Below are 19,470 nucleotides of genomic sequence, written 5' to 3'. Positions count from 1 at the left end.
TGGCATATTCCATAAATCCGTTCCGCTACCTGGAAGACACAACCCAGGGAAAGGGGTAAAAGCTTTCAAGTTAAGAGCCTCAACCTACTGTATGAATTAACCACCTAAGAAAGGATATCAGGAAACATAAGACTTGTAAAGAACGAAAAGTAAGCTAAAGCACAGACACTGAAGTACAGGGTTAGAGCAGCATCTGTCACAAATAAAGCTGCGAATCCTGAAAAGGAAGTAAAATTATACCGAAAGACACATAAGACACTAAAACGTTCTTTAGCTGTATAAACAAGCATTAAGGCAATGGAGGTGCAATATTCATAAAACTGGAGTTTATTCAAGTATCTAACTGTACAAGAGAAGCATGGACACCACCTAACTTAAAGCATACCAGTCCGGCTTAAATGTGGAAATCTATATAGTCCTCTCTCCAGTCAACAAAAGGGGAAAGGCATGGCTGGAAGGTGCACCTGAATTAGACAGCCCATCAGGTGATGAATGCCCTCTAGAGGCACCTGACAGTCCACATGGCACAGGAAGCCTTGGCTCCCAACCTGGGCACAGAGCCAGGCCACGTGATTAGTCATAGATTGCCCGTCAGCCTTCAAAAACCTGATGAGGGGTGACAACTGAGAAAGGCAGTGTGGGAATGCAGGTATAGAAACTAAAATTCTCATCCATGTAGAAGGAAGACACAAAGAACTCAAAATATACTGGGGTTAGTTGGACCAAGGAAGGTCTAGCCTAGAAGTCAGGGACTTGAAGGCGTGGGTCTCATTTCCAGGATTTCTATTAAAACAGGAAATTGCACCTTTACATAACGACTGGAGAATAATAAATGCTGTACATAAGGTTAAAAAAAGGCAAAGGAGATATCTGGATAAAATGTTATATTCAGGCAGCCATGTTAGCTTCAACCAGTTTCTTGCAAAGACCTAATTCTTTAAATTGTTAAAAGAAACTGAAAAATGAAATAAAATACAATAAAGATTCGTGCAACATGTCTTTCTCCGACAAATTATTATTTTTTAGATAGAAGTAGTACCCTGCATTGAATTTGTCTGCACACAATAAATATTTGGTATCACTTCATAAATTAAGCAAAAAGAATTGTTCTGATGCCACCATGTCAGGAGACACTAACAATAAAAAGTGGACAAAGACAACTTTGGAAGAACGGGATGGACTTAGAGGAACGGAGTAACCGTTAAGTTTCCACAGCAGAAAGCACAGGCTCATGCTCTGAAGGACTGAGCATAACTTCTGTTACAAACTAAGTTTAAGCAATCAGCATGACAAAGGAAGAGACAGATCCCTGCTGACGACAGGAGGAATCGACAGAGAGAAGGAAGATACATATAGTTAAATAAGAATTCCCACACGTGCTGACTGTCATCTGCATCTGGGGACAGAAACATTTAGGCTGTCATGAGCTTAAGAGAACCAGGTTCTGGGTCTCAGCCTGAGATGGCTTGGTCCTTCTGCTTCTACTTCCTAAAAGAAGCTAAAGAACACGGTGGGAAGCAGGTGTCCCTCAACTCCTCCTTTTGAACCAAAGCCAGTATGCAATCAGGGCAAGAGACGGGACGAGAAGTCATGACACAGACAGGTTCTTTAGCCATGAGTGTTAACAGACATCTTAAGAAAAGGAAGCTGTTCATTCTTAATGCCCCACTAGCACGTGTGTGTCTCACATCACAGCAATACCAGCGCTTTCACCCCAGTGTTAACGCACAGATCTCTTTTGCTGTCTTCTCAGCAATGCCCCAATAACCTGACTACTCTTACTTTTGAAATTAAAAACCAGGGCCATACATTAAAACAGTATGGAAGAGGCTTATATAGACAGCTGGATGTGTTCTCTGCAACTGTTAAGAGATAGCCTACACTGAATAATGAAACAAAAGGTTCAGTACTCCCTAGAATAATGTAAAGAAAGCCTTTTTCTTTCCTTATAGTCAAGCTCAAGGTGAGGTTTCCCACAGACCTACTAAGGAACACTAAATTGTAGCTTGCTCAGGAATTTTGAAAACAACTTTGTAAAGGGCTCAATTGCAACTCTCAGGCTATTCCTACTGTTACCTGAGGACAATGCCTCATCCTTGAATATTCCTGTTCTCTGCATTCATTTATTATATCTTCCTTTATTAAGTGCATTCCTTGTAGCACCACCTCTTCCTACATTTACAATAGAAACCATTTCTTACTCTTAGATAGATACTATCAAACTATTATCATAAACAGGTATTTCCTGTATATAAGCTTATCCATAAAAAGAAACTGCTGGCCATATTATGGGTGTGACAAATGCTCTAAAATGAGACTACAAAGTAATCAGAAACAGACCTAATAGCTCCATCTTCAAATATCACAGTATGAAATCTCATGCAGACATGCCCACTGATAGGGACTCAACGAGATCCTCTCTAAGGTTCATGATAGATCTTGAACTTTTTTTTTTGGGGGTGGGGGGGGCAGGCAGAAGCACCATCAGGAACCTCCAAGAGAATTTTGGGAAGAAGGTAGGAAAGGCAAGAAAATCTAAAAGACTAAGAAAATTATCTGTGTACAGAATTACATGCTGACAGAGCACAGAGACTGTATCACATGCCGAATAGAGCTGTCTACCCTCTAGAAAAGTGCCAAAGGAAGCAGCATTTCTGTCCTTTTTTCAGGGCATAAATGGAGCCTTTGTGGTGCCTACCCATACTGAGAAAGTGGCCAGGCAAGTGCCAAGTGATTCCATCACCCACCTCAGTGGATCAAACCCCATCATTTTACAGGCATATTAGAAACCAAAGATGCAACCTGAATACCCAACTAGGGCTGCTGGATGACAAAACCTCAACCCTAATCTGATAATATGAAAATGGGAACCACAATACTCCCCATCACAAGGAACAGTACAATAAGAAAGCACAAAATGGTGGTATAGCTGTCCCACTGGTACCGCGGGTTGAGGATCTAACAGCAAGTTTCACAGCAACCCAAGATCTGGTGTAACCTGAATTAGCTGACTGTGTAAAAAGAACACTATCTAAAGAATAAGAATAAATAGGACCTGAATGAGAAGCAACAAAGCTGCTGAAAGGAATACTGGATAAGTCATTATCTTCAGTCTAATGTCCTCCTGGGATTGTTCTGGAAGCGTATCTCACACTACACAATTCCTGAAAGGCTTTGGATAATTTCTTCAAAAGAGAAACAGTTAGAGATAGCAGTTAGATGTAATGAAAGGTTAAACCTTACAAGGTTAAGCTGGCTAATGAACTGAACTATGAGCAATTTTAACCTGTTTTAACCAGACTAAATGCACAACCAATGAAAAAACGTGGCAGTGGACTGGTCCCGTGAAGTTTTCTCCTCTGTATGCAGTAAAAATACGGGATAACCTGTAATACTGTAGTCAGTGGGCAGATAGCTTAGTAAGTTCAACTTACTCAATATTTTAAACAAGTCTCAGTTACTAAAGATTTTATTTCAATACATCACCAAAGTGACTACAGAAGGCTTCTCAGCTCCTCCACTCCAGATTTCATACAACTTTCCAGAATGGCTCAACTGCTATAAAGTGGTTCTATTCCTCGGGGTAAGAATGCCAGCTTCAGGACCAAGAAGATAAGATCAAATTAAACATCTGTCAGTCATCACATAAAACATATAAGTAGTCTGACTTAGGGCCACCTCCTTTACCGCAAGCTCCTCCTCTCCCTCACGACAGCACTGACACTCCTGCAGCAGGGAGAGCAGCTGGTAGCTGCGAAGAGCAAGGGAAATAATAAAGGTACATACGGGAACTGCAAGACGTAGGAAGGAGGGAGAAAGGCGAACTCCAAACTCCTTCACAGAATCATGGAGAATTGTAGGGGTTGGAAGGGACCTTCGGAGATCATCTGGTCAAAGCCCCCTGCCAAAGTAGGTTCACCTAGACCGGGTTGAACAGGAACGCATCCAGGCGGGTTTTGAGTATCTCCAGAGAAGGCAATTCCACAGCCTCTCTGGGCAGCCAGCTTCACTCAGCAAAAGAAAATGGCCTAGCTGAGCTGGAGGAACACGGTGGGGAGGCCCTCAGCCATGCGGAAGGTACACTTTCCCACCCTGCCGTCACATCCACTGCCTCAATGCCACCTCACCCTTCTCCTCCTCCCACCCCCAAACCCTGCTTCCTCACATTTGCTTCCAGGTTGAACCAGGGAAGGGACACGGTTGCAGCAGTGGTTGAGGCAAGGAGATCAAGAGCCAGAAAAACAAAAAAAAGAATTAATATCTCCAGAGCCGGCGGCAGCTCCCCACGGTTTCCTATCCCAGGTGCTTGATACGATGTGTGTTTCCCGCCAGGCCAGAGACAAGGGTGCCAGGTATGGGGGTTGTGCATCAGAAGAGGGGGAGGAGGAGGTTTTCCTTACATGCCAAAAATGCCTCCCTACCTGCTCAGTTAAGCAACCCATATCAGCATTTCCTGATGAGCATCCTATCAGATTGCACAGCTGAAAAATATTCGGCTCTAGTTATAGCAACACATTAAGGAAAAGGTAATAATGACTGTAATGCAAACTGAATTCAAAGAAGAAGTTCCAAGTTATTATTTGTATTGTTATGCCTAGAGTTGATACAAACAAACATTTACCTTATTATAATATATATTGCAGCACACATTAATCAAGATCAATTAAATGGATAGTGTAAGTTGAGAACACACACATGTGAGATGCCAAAATAGGGAGGATGAGTAAGATGGCACTAAATTTCCACAGCTATGATTAATCACAGTTAATCTATCAGTGCTCAGCCAAAAATAAACTAATAGTCAAAAAAGAAAAAGAAAAAAAAAAAAAGGAAAAAAAAAGAGAACCTCTGAGAAGAGAATGCACTTCTCTAAAGGTTTTAGAAATAGTCAGCTGAACTGCAAAGCTACCCTAGTGGCACCATTTCTCCCCCAAGAAGATGTTATAAAAATGAGTCACGCCCAGATGACATACAAAATCCTTAATGCATCTGTTTGAGGGCCTTGCTGTGTTATTGTCCTCTTTGGACTTTGAGTTCTCCCTCAAGCCATAGTTTGTTGGAACTATATATTCAGCTCAGACTAATTGATGCAGTACGTTTGCAGTATTGTTTTCAAAATATTTCCACCAGCGTTTCAAATGTTTCAAAAATTAACAGTGGGGGTACTTAGCTATTGGAACAATTTAACAAGGGTTGTCATTGATTTTTTTTTTTTTTTTTTTTTTCTATTGAGGTTGGATGTTCTTTTAGAAGTACACTGTAGTTCAAACAAGAATGAATTCAGGAAAGTTCTGCCGGCCTGAGTTATACAAGACAAAATAATGAATGATAAATGAGTCCCTCCTGTATCTCCAAATCTGCAAATCCTGTGAATCCACTCCTTCCTCCCCCACCCCTATTTTTTCTGTAACTTATTATACCAGCATCTGAGCAGTCAGAAAGGACAGCATCTCACAACCAGAAGTACCACAAGTTTTGCATATAGCCATTTTTCACCTTTCTAGTTTTGGGGGATTTTTTTTTTTTGGGGGGGAAAAGGGGGACAACATTAATTTATTTTCCAAGAGACATTTCTTCCTGAAATCAACAGAACTCAACTTGTTTCATGGCTATTCTGATGTTACTGATCTGCATTTCCAAGGAGGTTCTTGTCTTCTTGTCTATGGCTGCAGGACAAATAAACTTTGAATATTAATTTTTCTACTCTGTGGAATGCACTGAAGTTAGATATATTTTGAGCACTAAGTGTATATCATCCGCCTTGTATTCGAAGCTCAACCGCCCTATTTTGAAGAGACAAGTCTGATGCTATCATGGAAAAAATAAAATAGCTATATATATTACTATATATATTACTAATATATATTCAAAATTATGAAGTATTTAAGTTCATCTCTACAGCACAAATGATCATATTAAAAGAAAAATACCCAGCTCATCTTAACATGATAGATTTTGTTTTTACCTTGGGTCCACATTTGCTGTTGCTTCATCGATGATAAGGATCCGATTTTTTTTTAGAACCGCTCTGGCAAGACACACCAGCTGTCTCTGACCAACACTAAAATTAGACCCGGATTCTGCCAGCTGCGTCTCCATTTTATTAGGTAGATCTTCCACAGCCTCCTTCAGTTGCACCTGTTGACATGTCAACATATTGTAGGACGAGTAACTCCCTTTTAAATCAGCTATTGTGTGTCTGATGACACAACAATAAGTATGCAAGGTTTACCTTTTATATTCTGACACAAAATGAGTAGTTGCCAAGTTGGATTACACAGTGTGTCAGCTATTAGAATTCTACAAACATTAAAGCACATTGTTAAGAATCTATTAATGTTCATATTAAAACTAAGATATGAATCAAAACGTAACCAAAGCATCATCCCAAAGGATAATTTTTTCATAAAAGACTTATATAACAACATACATGTCTACACACACACACGCACAAACTCACACATATACAAATGCGTACACAACGGTCTACCTCTTCTATCAACAGCTACGCCCTTATCAAACCTGATGAAAACATCTAAAACCTAACGCACACAAGCACTCTAGTGTTATTTGGCTTGTAAATATCAGATGCACATTATTAGATTTAATAAGTCACCTCTTCCAAGGCATTCCACAGCTCCTCATCAGTGTATTCATTGAAAGGATCTAAGTTTTTCCTCATAGTTCCAGTGAACAAAACAGGCTCCTAAAACCCAGTAAAATTAGCATTCCATTATTAACACAGGTTTTATATCACAGTAGGTAATTTAATAACAATCAGAACTAACCTATACCAACAACAGCACAGAAATATCCTACAACAAGCCATCTTTTATGAAATGAAAGGAGTATTTCACAATAGCACGCTTAAAGAGGGGGGGAGGGGGGAAGCAACTGTTCAGCCAGTTCTGTATGAAGATAATTTACCAAACAGGGCAGGTCTGTTTGCAAATTGCTCTACATAGTTATGTGGGTACTCAAATGGGCATTTACATGCCACTGTTTTGATGCCACCAGCTATACACACACACACATATATATACTTACATTAAATCATTGCTATCCTCCTGGCATTGTTAATGAAAACCAGCAACTACCACTGTCAATGAGCTCACACTCCTCAATTACATTTGGGCAGTTCTGAAAATTTGTTTTTGAACTCTAGAAACTGGAGAGGAATCACAGAACTCACAATACCTTTCTGGTTTTGCTTTTCTATTTGGCTGTGGGGGGTTTTTTTGCCATTTCATACCATAAAAGCCCTTCAATTTTACCACCAGAACCTAAGACAAACACCTTTCACCATTTCAACACAATGTTTAAATCTATTACACATAGAAGTTAATCTATACTGCTGCAGCATCTAAGTAAACTTACTTAGAACTGGAGCACTGCTGGGCAGAGCTCTAACTCAAAATATACCAGCGAGTCAAATCAGTACCTTCTCCCATTCAGGTACCAATGTAGGTTTACTTGTGGTCGAAGCGGGTTTTGTTCTACTTCAGTTCCCTTTCAGACCAATAACAGATCATTAGTCAAACTGGCAGACATCAATTCACACTGGAAAGTGCAGTGTTTGAGAAGTAGGAAGACGACTTTTGGTCCAGAACTCCTTAAGCAACAGGTCAGCACTCACTGAAGTGAGTTGCCAGACCTGAAAGTCATGCACTGACACAACTTGAGAGCTAAACTCCTCTTAATATCATACAAAGAAAATAAGTCAAAAGCTGTAACAGTGCTAATCATAGATGGAGACCATTAAACCTGTTGTCAGCTTTCTTTAAATTGGAGAAATCTTATACAAAATGTTTTCTTTTTTTCTGCCCTAGGAAATAAAGTCTAAACTTATATTGGATAACTTCAGCTTGCTCTGAGATTAACCTCTGTCGTGACTTATGGCCCATCTAACCCTAGTGATGCCCAGCTCCAAAGGGCTGCAGCAAATCAGAACAGAATTAGACCTTAACCCTTTTATTGTGTCTTCATTTCTAAACCACTCTGAGGGGTATAAAAGGATTAACAAAGACAGAACATGCCACAAGCAATGTGAGAGAACGTATGCATCTCTTGACATAACATGCCAATTATTCGAAAGTATCTGTTGCATTAGGCAACACATGCCACTAAAAACCTGTTGAATGAACAAAAGGATTTAAAGAACATTTTTCTTCAAAAACACCTAAAAAGCAATTTGTTTAACAATACATATTTTAACACACAATTTGGTGTGTTTTGAAGGTATTGTTACATTTATTTTCCTTTTCAATCTATTTTTATAGGTTGGCAAAGTAAGAGGCTGAATTTATAAAGCGTTCATAACTATTATAAAAGTCTTAACAACAGACATGTACTGCAACAGAAGATAAGGATATTTTTTAATTATAATTTCTGACACAGATTATTATTTAAAATAGTCTGGTTTATGAGAGGAAAGTAATAAGACAAACCTGTAAATAATTGTTGTAAAAATGCTTGCAGTCAGGGAGGCAGACAACATTTGCATAGAAAAGATTTACAAACACAACCTTCATACAGCTCCATCCAAGCAAGCAATTAGAAGCCTAAGCACATTTTTATTTCTCCCGGTAGGTATTTAAACTTACATACAAGAAAACTTCAGTCTTGCCTCATTCACTCTCTAGGAATGGTTCTGTTTAGTATGATTTATGTTATAATTTTAATAAGCATCTCTCCCTCTGGTTGCTTAGCTTCCCACACAATTATGAAGATATTTGCTGCAAAATAACTACCTGATGTTATGTTACTATTCCTATTATTGACGCCGGTATTAACGCAGTACAAGACAATGCCTATCACTCAGTTTACTACAGTATAAACCTTATTCCAAATCCTCTCTTCTTCTTACTACCACTCACCACTTCATAGTTTTGCATATTTTTAGTGGAAATACATTTTCCCTTATGTAGAAAAGAAATGCTATCTGCTAGCCTTTGGACACTTAAACCGCCTTTGTGACTATGATGAAAACTCCATCATACAAACTTGATAAAAGTCACAGAACTGAAATGGATAGTTTTACAACCATGTCAATAGAACAACATATGAAAAAAACCCCACATATCATTAAATGCAGTGGACTTTGAGCATCTGCACCATTCAACACGTAAAAACTGTATTTGATCAGCAGTTTTCCTGTCTCAGTACTGTATTTTATTCAACTGGGTTGAATTCTTCCAAAGTATAAATCACCCACAATAGCTATGGGCAAGGCTTTGAAAAGGCTGTGGACCTTGAATGAACGGATGCTCACCTACTGTCAGTAGAAAAGAATGTTGCACAAACCCCCAAAAAATTAGAACTTCAATCCACAAAAAGTCCTCTTCAAGTACAAAAGATGACTAGTTCCAGTGAGTACCTCCGCTGTGCAATAACAAAGCCTTCAGTATGCAGAAACAAAAGACATTCTGCATTAGGCAACAATCCAATTGCTGGGAAGTACCTCTTTTTTTATTTGTTTTTTGTTTGGTTTGTCTTTTGATAGTAGCATACCTGCTTCTTTTCTCTGACTCCCATTCTTAGGAAAGCAAAAAAAAAAGGCAAGTAATCAAGAGAGGCTTAGAACCACTGTTCATTATCATTTTTATCAGATTCTCTATTTAAAGAAAGTAATACATTCTGAATGCCATCCTGCCAACAGGTTAGGAAACATTCAGATACAAAGATGGTGTAAGGACTCTAAATACAGCTTCTGTAATAAAATACAGATCTAAGAATTAATGCTAAACATGGCAAACAAATTCCTCTGGTTTCTAGCCTCCTGTCCTATCTACCTGCTAGGACATCCCAGACAAATTACTTGCCAAAAACACGACTTTGCATTTGCAGCATATGAGCTTTTCCCTCTCCCTCCCTCTCCAGTGAGGAGATCATGGAAGAGATCAGAGCTCAAATGCTGTAACACGGTAACTTGCACAGGCTCTGCCTTCAGGGAGTTTTGAGGTCATACACGACTCCTCTCTGATTCAATGTTTTATCTGAAAGTAAGACCATAGAAGAGAAGACCTGTGACCTATTGAACTTTTTGGAACATCCCTTCTTCAGCTCCAGCACCAGAGATGAGGCTATTCCCAACACCGCCTTAGTTTTTTTCCTGCATTGCAGCCTTTCCTGCATTCAGCTTCTACAGCTCACTAAGTTTTTGTTTATGGATCGTAGTGACCCACTCTTTTGTCCGTTCCTCTGCTCTCCTCCTGTCCAACCTTTCCAAACAACTAGTTGCTCACTTCTAGTTGGCAGGTTTGCTCTTTCTAGATCTAGCCTCAGACAGTTTGTACTGTACAGACAGTTTGACTAGAGAGGTGGATGTCTCAAAGTCCATTACTAAGGAAGGTTCAGGTAATGCATCAGGCAGGAATTGCTGCCAAAGGATCAAGTGACTTTAGAGGACTGCTGGAGATTGGTATATTCCTGTCAGATTTTCTCTGCTCTCTCCCAGGCTACAGGAGGACAGCATCCTGTTAACATCTACTCCCAAGTATTCCAGAGGAACAGACAGTGGACAAAACTAGAAAGAAAATGCTCCAGTCCCCAAAGCTGAGTCTGTTTATCTTAAAATGATCAAGACCTTATTTAAGTAAGATAGTATGAGGGGTAATGGTTTTAAATTGAAAGAGGGGAAATTTAGATTAGATACTAGAAAGAAATTTTTTTACTGTGAGGGTGGTGAGACACTGGAACAGGTTGCCCAGAGAAGTCGTGGATGCCCCATCCCTGGAAGTGTTCAAGGCCAGGCTGGATGGGGCTTTGAGCAACCTGCTCTAGTGGAGGTGTCCCTGCCCAGGGCAGGGGGGTTGGAACTGGATGATCTTTAAGGTCCCTTCCAACTCTAACCATTCTATGATTCTAAGAATAACTCCTTGATGAAATTTCTATGTCTACTGCACAAATAGGGGTGCAGGAGGAACATATCCTGGCAAAGCATTTTAAATACTACAGCATTCTATGAAAACGTTTATAGCAGACCAAGTCACTCTCTTACTTGAGGTATAATTGAAATTTTCTTCCGCAAATCATGGAGTCCTAGTTCTGATGTCAAGTACTTATCAATCCAAATCTTTCCTTCGGGTTCCGCCAAGCGAAAGAGAGCTGCTATCAGAGAGCTTTTCCCAGCTCCAGTTCTTCCCACTATTCCAACCTACAAAACAAACCAACCATGTACAATTAAGCCATGAACTTTTCAGGATAAATTAATATGTCAAGCAACAGTTTTATGTCATCACAGGTTTTATAGTACAACAAGCACCAAATAAAACTTTATAATTAACATTTTTTCCAGAGGAAAAAACCTCCCCCCAAATCAGTTTGGATTCAGGTGACATATGGATACCAAACAATTTCTTGATTTGTAAATTTCTTGAGGTGAAAGATTTTCTCTTAATGTGTGGTGTTTTATTGTGTAAACAAGATAATGTGGCTGAGTGTTTAGAGTAATGTGATTCAAGGCTGCTAATTTTTATACTAAACTTGGTGATGTTAGGCAAATGATTTCAGGCATGCACATACATCTCAATCCAAAAAAGGACTCCCATAAAGCACTTTGGGAACAATGTATGAGCAGTATTTCCTTTTTAAATAAATGAGACTGATTTTGGTTAGCATGGTTAAGGTGAAGTACTTCAAAGCAGTCAAACTAAAGCCAAGACAAAAACAAAACTAGCAGAAGGATTATAAACTGTATTAATGCTTCAGACAGCTTCAATAGGGAGGACACAAGTATTGAAACTACAAGGCCATGTGAAACAGATGCAATTACTTTACAAACAGGAGAAACAGTGAATAATAAAGCCACAGTGATTCAGGCTTCTGTACGTTCCCAAAGGAAAATCAGAAGCTGTATGCAATGTGAAAAAATAATGCTTTCAGCAAAAAAAAAAAAAAAAAAAAAAAAAAAAAAGAGGTAGAGAAAACACAAAATATGGGATTGCTAACTTTAATAACAAGGGTTTAAGACCTAAAAATATTTCATATGAAACCAACACTTGGGAGAAAGTAGGCCCATTAATAAATGAGAAGAGACATATAATTAGTCGTGATTAAATACTAGTTGAACAGCAAACTTTTTTTAAATATGTTGTCTTCAGGTGAAGGATTCTTAGAGAAAACAAAGTACAGTAATCAATTGTATCAGAGAAGGTGATGGGAGTAACCCTCTACACTGATCTGATCTGGCAGGATTTGTTGTTTCCTGCACTCAGTCTAATCGCTGCATTTCCAGAAAGAAATCAACACACTGGAAAGAGTTCAGAGAAGTGCAACATAAAATTAATAAGGGTTGGAGATACTGATTTGATGTGGAAGGATTTACGAGGATTGAGTATGTACAATATAGCCTGGTGAAGTGACTGGGGTGCAGAAGGGAGGAAGAAACACAAAAACTTTCATGAGTATACGTACAGACACCAGAGGGCAATTACCCACTGCCTGAGACTCAGATGTATATGCAGTAATGACTGCTGGAATAAAATTAAGCACAGGAAACATTACGTCGGAGAGCAAGGAGAAACCTTGTAACAGTCAGAGACACAAAGCTCAGACAAAGCAGCAGTGCCCACATTTGATCAAAAATACAAAAAGCACTAAAAAAGGATATTGCAAGAAGCAACTTACGCTGCATAATCTAAAAGGTATTTTCTACTTCTATATTCCGATTCAACAATGTCATCCAACAATTCATGATTGTACTATTGTATATTAACTAATTAACATTTATACAGTGCTTATTATTAAAGATACAGCCTAATTTAAGCAAGTCTGTTACAATAAATGGTAAAATGTCTAGCATTCTAAATTATATCAGTGAAACAAAGGAAAAACAGTTCTGAACAGTTACACTACAGCTCAGAAAGAAAATGCTGAATGGAGAACACAGACACCCAGAGTTGTAAAAACAAAAGTTCAATTGTTTCTCTGTAAATGTCAGTGATATAAAGTATTGTATTAAGGATATAAAGAAAAAAACATAAAAAATACATTGATACTTAAAATAAAAGTGCAGCTGCTCTGCATATTGTCAAAATCCCACTTTCAGTTTGGCATCAAATGAAAGGACTATGCTCTTCAGTATTTAGAGGAATCTATTTGTATTTTTCATCCAATTGACTACAGGCTGCTGAAAATTGACATGAATTTGAAACAGCTCTCGGTATACACATTTATTTATTATTATTTTTTTTTTAATACATTGTATTCTTCAGAGGGCCACGTCCATAGCCAGTGCAAACTCAGCAATGGTCTGCAAATGGGAGTCCCAGCCACCTAACAAGAATCATATGGCCAGGATTTTTGTTGCCCGACGTTAGGCCATGTGCATACAACAGGAGTACACCTGCTACACTGGGCTCATCATTACTCAAGCGCCACTCGTACTTCAAAGTAGAGCTGCACAAAAAACGAGAGGGAGATTTACAGCGCGTCATCTCCTCTACTGAAACTGCCCGTGCCTTTGTTATCCCTCGGGCGACCTCCCTTTCGTGCTAGGCTGGGAGAGCATCTAGGCAAACAGCTGCCCTGCCGTAAATCTAGACCCTCGCCCTCCTCACTTTTTCACGTAGCCATGCCCTCAGATTTAGGATCTGTCAGGACAAGGCGCGTTTAACAATATCTTAGTCAATAAGCATTCGTAAGCACCCTAAAACAAAGATAGTGGCGTTTAAAAACCAGGGCTGCACATGCTAAGCTGCTTCTCCTGCTGCAGCTACACTGGCTGTAAAGGTAAATCACAGCCAGCTGCTGGCAGAGCTCCCCATGTGAGCCCTCCCTGGTCTGTCTCCAGCAGACTCTGCTACGTCAGCAAAGATATTAAAACATAGACGCTCCTCACCTGCTTTGGCCATAGGGAACCACTGAACACCGAGACAAGGAGATCAAAAGAGACCCTAACCCACGAGTGATCTGCTAGTAGTCACCTCCTCCATTCTATACTGTGCCTACCGCTTCCCAAACTGGGGGCTGGAGTGGCCACAAAAAAGCCCCTACACAAGTTTAAACTCATTCATCCTGCCCGAGGCACTGCAGCCACCAGAAGTCTGTGCGAGCCCGGGATATGAGCAGGCATAAGGGCTCTCACTGATAACCACACTGGCAGAATCCCTAGCGGACCTAGAAACCCGTTTCTGAAGAGACACTTCTCCATAACTAAAACCAATATAAGGGGCACAGATGCCTGGGAGATTTATTTTACACAGTGGCAGCCTACTGCAGTATTGTGCAAAACATCATAGAAAGCAAACATGAAGTTCCTGGCAATCGCTTCAAGCTGGGCAAATTCACTTCAGGATGACAAAACCACAGCATAACCACTCAGCAAAAATAAATACCTCCAGTCATCCCTCCCCTTCCTATCTCCACCAAGGACTGAGTCATACATTGCTAATATCTCTTGCTTCTGTATTTTATTTTATTTTATTTTATTTCTGTCTCTCACTAAGAAATGCAAATCTTCTTGTCTGCTGTACATTGAAGCGAAATATAGCAGCTAAAGAGATGGCCAATAGGCAAGAAAGGTAGACAATAGATAAACATCCCTTTTGCTCTTCTTCTTAAACACCATTTTTAACTCACCCATATCTAATTCCATGAGATCATCTCCATATAGCAAAGTTGGGTTCAATTCTGGTAACATGCATGTTATTAAAAAAGTCCACTTGAGCAACGGTACAAGTTTGGGACTGAATGGAAAATCATGTTACAAATGAGGCCAGGGCAATGATTGTAGAGAGTTGAACCAGCCTCCTAGGGAAGATATCCTAATCAAAAAAGTACATGTGCATTTGAAATATAGCAAAGCACAAATTAACACTGCAGGGCTCTAATTTAATTTTGTCTGTGGGGGAGACCTTCCCTGTAGCACTCTTTCAATTGGGATGGTGTCAAAATCGGGGAGGAAGAATCAAATTTGCAGAAGAGGGAGAGTTTTATTTCCATGTTTCTTTTGGCTACCAATCTAATTAATGGCAACAGTTAATTGGATCGGTAGCCGAAAGGAACTGAAATAAAATCCCCAATTCTAAACTTCTGCAACTGATTTGTATTTCTTTCTTCTCCCTTCTGTTCGGGGCTCTGTTCAAGAGGGTGCACATTCCGTATTTTCAATGGTCTCTGTTCACCTTGTGTGTTGACACCCTTCACTCCATTTCCGTTCTCTCTACTGAATCCTCAATTTCCCAATGCAGCTCCATTTGCTTTGGATCTGAACAGCTTGGGCTTAGTCTGTATTTCGAACGTCTACCACGTTCTGATGCAACTCAAATTTTATCAGGAAATTACAGAATATATTTAACCCTTTGTTTTGACAGAAACGTCATGTTCCCAGACACGTTTATGCTACATTTACAGGAAATACGTAGGTTCCAACTTTTGCTATTAAATAAGACCATGGCTTATTTTTTAAAAGAACACTTACTAATTTCCTAACATCCACATATTTTATAATGTATTTTTATCATGCAGCTTCTTGCCTACTTATCATCCTTGCTTAATTCCTCTGAATGGCCAAAGACAGCCATATACATACCTTTTCTTTTGGTTTAATTAAAACAGACAAATGTCTTAACACCAAAGGTCCATCTAGACTGTAAGTGAAGTTAACATTTTCAAATGCTATCATTCCTTGGCTTGGCCATTCAGGTGGTGGTTGCTTGTTGGTCTCCCATGGAGCTTCTTTCTCAAGTTCTGTGTATTCCATTACTCTTTCTACTGATATCATCTAAGGGGAGGAAAGAAGACATATAACATATATATATATATATATAAAAATTTCAGTTTATTACATATATTGCAAATCTTGCATATGTGTGTGTGTGTATTTTTACTATAAAGACTTAATGAAAATTATTCCAGAGCGGTTTTTTTTAAGCACAGGTGAGAGTATTTGGTACCATCCTATACAACTGAAAAAACGGAAAGAATGCATCTCATGTCCTGCTATGGACGCAAATCTATCACGATACATAAATGCATATATAAGCTTTCATTTCTAATCAGTGGGATTAATTACAAATCTAAGTATGTGCATAAGTATTAAGAAATTTAAGCTATGAGAGTTGTCTGTCAGTCTTGGCTAAGGTGACCGCATTACATTGTGTGTTGGGAAGACAAAGCCAGAAATGAAACTGCTGTATGAGCTACAGGCACATGAACAACAGCTGCTAGCACCAACTTACTGGCTTCATCATCCTTTTTTTTTTTGGCCTTATCATTACCCCCAGCAAATCTTCTAAGTATGTTTGTCACAAGCAACTCCACGATCCAAGATAGCTGTCACCATATTATTGGTGACTCATATGCAATAAAACCTGTTTTCCTACGTATTTTGTGCCAGATATGAAAGAAACTGCATTATTTGCTGATGCCTCTAATCTTATGGGAAGGAAGAGAAACAGAAGTTGAGCTCTCTAGACACTTTTTTCCCCTTGGGCAAATAATAGAATTTCTGTTTAGGTTCTGGTGTGCATCCTCACCCATACATCTTTTCAATACAATTAATTTTATTTAGTGGTCACCACTAGTTTATTCATGTCTGAAAAAATGATCTGAAGAAGCAATGTGCTAGACAAAAAAAAAAAAAAAAAAAGAAATCTAATGTTATAATTCATTTTATCTGTTATTACTTTGTAACTTCTACAAAAAGACTACAAGTATTTCCTAGACTATAATTACAAGTAATCTTCCATTGTCAGCACATCACGCAAAAAAAAACCAGGTTTATGCTCAGTATGTTCTTTTTATAGTCTTTTTTCTTATATATTAACTTAAGAAAGTAAACAGGCAAACTAGAACATGCTAGTAAATATTTTAAATTGGTGGAAGGCATTTTACTTTATATATTTTTGGAAAATACAATCCTCTCAGCTGAATATAAACCAATACTCTCAAGTATTTGTCAGCTTACAACAAATTAAAAAGGTGTTAGCCTTTACAATGGATAACAGGACTACAAAAATTGCCATGATGGATATAAATAAAATTTAAAAATGCAATAAAAAAAGAATACTATATGAAAAAACCCAAATCTAAAAAATAATTAAAAAAAAAAAAAAAATCTTAGTTATAGAGAGAGATTAATTTCTTGTCATTTTAGTGAGTTGCAATGCAATTGTCCACACTGTAACTAGACAGTCTCCCTTCTGCTGTAAAGGGAGATTATAAACCTTCCCTTACTATGAATGGAGAGGGACAGTCACTGGGCACAATTCATCTCAACAGACATTCAAAATCAGTCAGAGAAATTATATGCTAGACAAGGCTATTTTTCTTTACGGGCTGTAAGTGGTGCCTCAATAGCTTGCTGAGGTATTAATGTCCTAAATTAATTAAGAAGAATCCCACCCTTATGGCCCCACGTCACAACCACGAAAAGGAACCAAGAGGTGAAAAGGAAGAAATAAATGTTACCAGGTTTTCAACTTCAGCGCTTTGTCTGACACCCCACTGGAACGTTCCCATGAGGGTGATTGCATAGGATAGCGCCAAACCAACCTGCCCTGCATTCAAAGCTGCAGAACAAAGGGGAAAAAAAAAAAAAAAAAAAAAAGAATGAAATAGGTACACTGGTAATTGCACAAAATCCTTGTTAACTTCACTTTCATGAGGTTACTTACGTGATGGAAGCATTACAGCCAGAATTTTGTTTGGTTACACCGTACTTGCCATCTGTGCAATGAGCAGCCCCAGGCAGAACAGCTACTTGCTGCTTTTTTTTTTTTTTTTTTTAATACGTTTTGAAAATTGTGTATTTGAAAAGATAATCCCAATTCTCCTCGGCCTGGCATTTTATCCAAAAACTGGTTCATTCTCAAGACCGTACTTACATAGCTTGTTAGAGTCATCCCTATCTGGCTGAGCATTAGTAACTTTTCACTTTTTTCTAAGGGAATTAGATCAGCCTGTAAACCTAAGCAGAAAATGAGCCTAAAATGATTTCAAAATAAGTTACAAACATTTACATCAACTCTGCACTCTTTTAAGTGATCAGATAAAGTAACAAGACAGAATATTTCTTCCCCTGTTTATATAAGCATTTATTGTGTTCAGTAGGTCTATTCTCACAAAACAAACGAATTGTGTCTGCCCTAATATTAAGCATGATTGTCCTTTGACTTACTTGAACTTTATCCTAGCATAGCTCTATTGACTTCAAGAGAGCTACTCCTTATCCAGAGGCAAGGAAAAGATTCAGGACCATTGTTTTGACTTGTCTTTTTGCATTCTAATAACATCAAACCCAGCTCAAAATGTTAAGTGTTGAGCAGCACAGAGCGTTCAAATTTTAAAACACACGTGCATATACAGAACTTATCCAAAGGAAAAAGAAAAGAAACAAAACCAGCAAATTAGCACTAATTTTCATGTCCAAGATAATTACTTCTTCCTTCATATTTTAGATGACTATCTCATTCTAGTACATCTAACCCAATTACATCCTGGATGATGCACACACTAATGACAGTTCATGAGTGACAGTGAACGTAAAATGTATTATTACGAGGTGATTTTCTTTCTGGAACTGGCCTGTCCTGCTGATGCAAGATATTAGGAAAGTATGCCTAGGAATTTTAGCTTGCCTTTTGGCCTATTGTGCCATGCATAGAAAGGAAAAAAGTTGTTGAGGAGCAGCTCTGTGGGTGTTTCAGTTTGAAAAGCAAAGCCCTGTAGGCCCAAAAAAGAAAGGCAAAGGTGGGGAAAAAGAAAAAGATTTATTTGTTGTTATTGCTCTGGAAGCCAGAATCTCAAAAGTGAAGATTACAGATCTGCAAGTTTGTTTGCACATTTGGGGATGACTGTAGATGCATGCCTAAGCCCAGAAGATGTCTGAACTGCCTCCAGTATTTGCGGGAAAGCAGATACAGCCCCAATGCCCTAGACTGAGGAAGAGATCACGATCTAGAAAGAAACATTTAACTTAATTACAGTCCTTAAACAATTAGAAACAGCAAACTATGAAAAAGAATCAGACATTACTATACATGGTAATTACTGGGTGAACTTTTCCTAACATCTGTACTTACTCTTGGTGAGAAGCAGGGAACCAAAAGCAACCACTATAACAAAAATGGCACAGATGGCATCCAGACGCACAGCAAACCACCTCGAGGTCGTCAAAAATAGAAACCAGGCCTCTAAAGTGTATTTTACAAAGACATAAGAATAGTGGATTATTAGAAAACTAAGCTGTATAATTATTATTAAATTAATTCATGTTGATATTGTAAGTTGTTAAAAAAAAAACATTGCCCCCTTCAAGCGCATGTCTGTATGGACTGATGATGATCAGAATATTGTCTGGTTTTTCTGAAATAGTCTAACCTAGTTTTGACACAACAGCAACCACAGTTAGTATAACAAACAGTAATAGGAAGAAAAACAGTCAAGGCTGAAGCATGGTCCACTTACTTAAAATGGAAGCCTTTTTTAAATTCTAGTGGACTTGGGAGTCTTGTACAAAAAGCAGAA

At 38.7% G+C, this 19,470-nt stretch overlaps 1 protein-coding gene across 2 annotated transcripts in view; it reads right to left on the bottom strand.

Annotated features, from left to right (window-relative positions):
* ABCC4 (ATP binding cassette subfamily C member 4 (PEL blood group)) overlaps positions 1-19,470 on the bottom strand; it is a 151,467-nt gene that overhangs the window by 20,893 nt on the left and 111,104 nt on the right. The window contains exons 23-29 of one of the 2 annotated variants that reach the window (XM_074168923.1): positions 19,026-19,136; positions 17,413-17,513; positions 15,529-15,724; positions 12,415-12,473; positions 11,000-11,155; positions 6,617-6,706; positions 5,966-6,138 (exon numbers count right to left, since the gene is read on the bottom strand). In XM_074168923.1, the coding sequence (XP_074025024.1) occupies positions 5,966-6,138; positions 6,617-6,706; positions 11,000-11,155; positions 12,415-12,473; positions 15,529-15,724; positions 17,413-17,513; positions 19,026-19,136 (886 nt within the window). The remainder of the gene's footprint in view (positions 1-5,965; positions 6,139-6,616; positions 6,707-10,999; positions 11,156-12,414; positions 12,474-15,528; positions 15,725-17,412; positions 17,514-19,025; positions 19,137-19,470) is intronic. The other variant, XM_074168932.1, reaches the window with a different exon arrangement.

This window comes from Numenius arquata, chromosome 1, assembly GCF_964106895.1.
Source record: "Numenius arquata chromosome 1, bNumArq3.hap1.1, whole genome shotgun sequence".
NCBI lineage: Eukaryota > Metazoa > Chordata > Aves > Charadriiformes > Scolopacidae > Numenius > Numenius arquata.
This window is presented reverse-complemented; position numbering and strand designations above follow the sequence as displayed.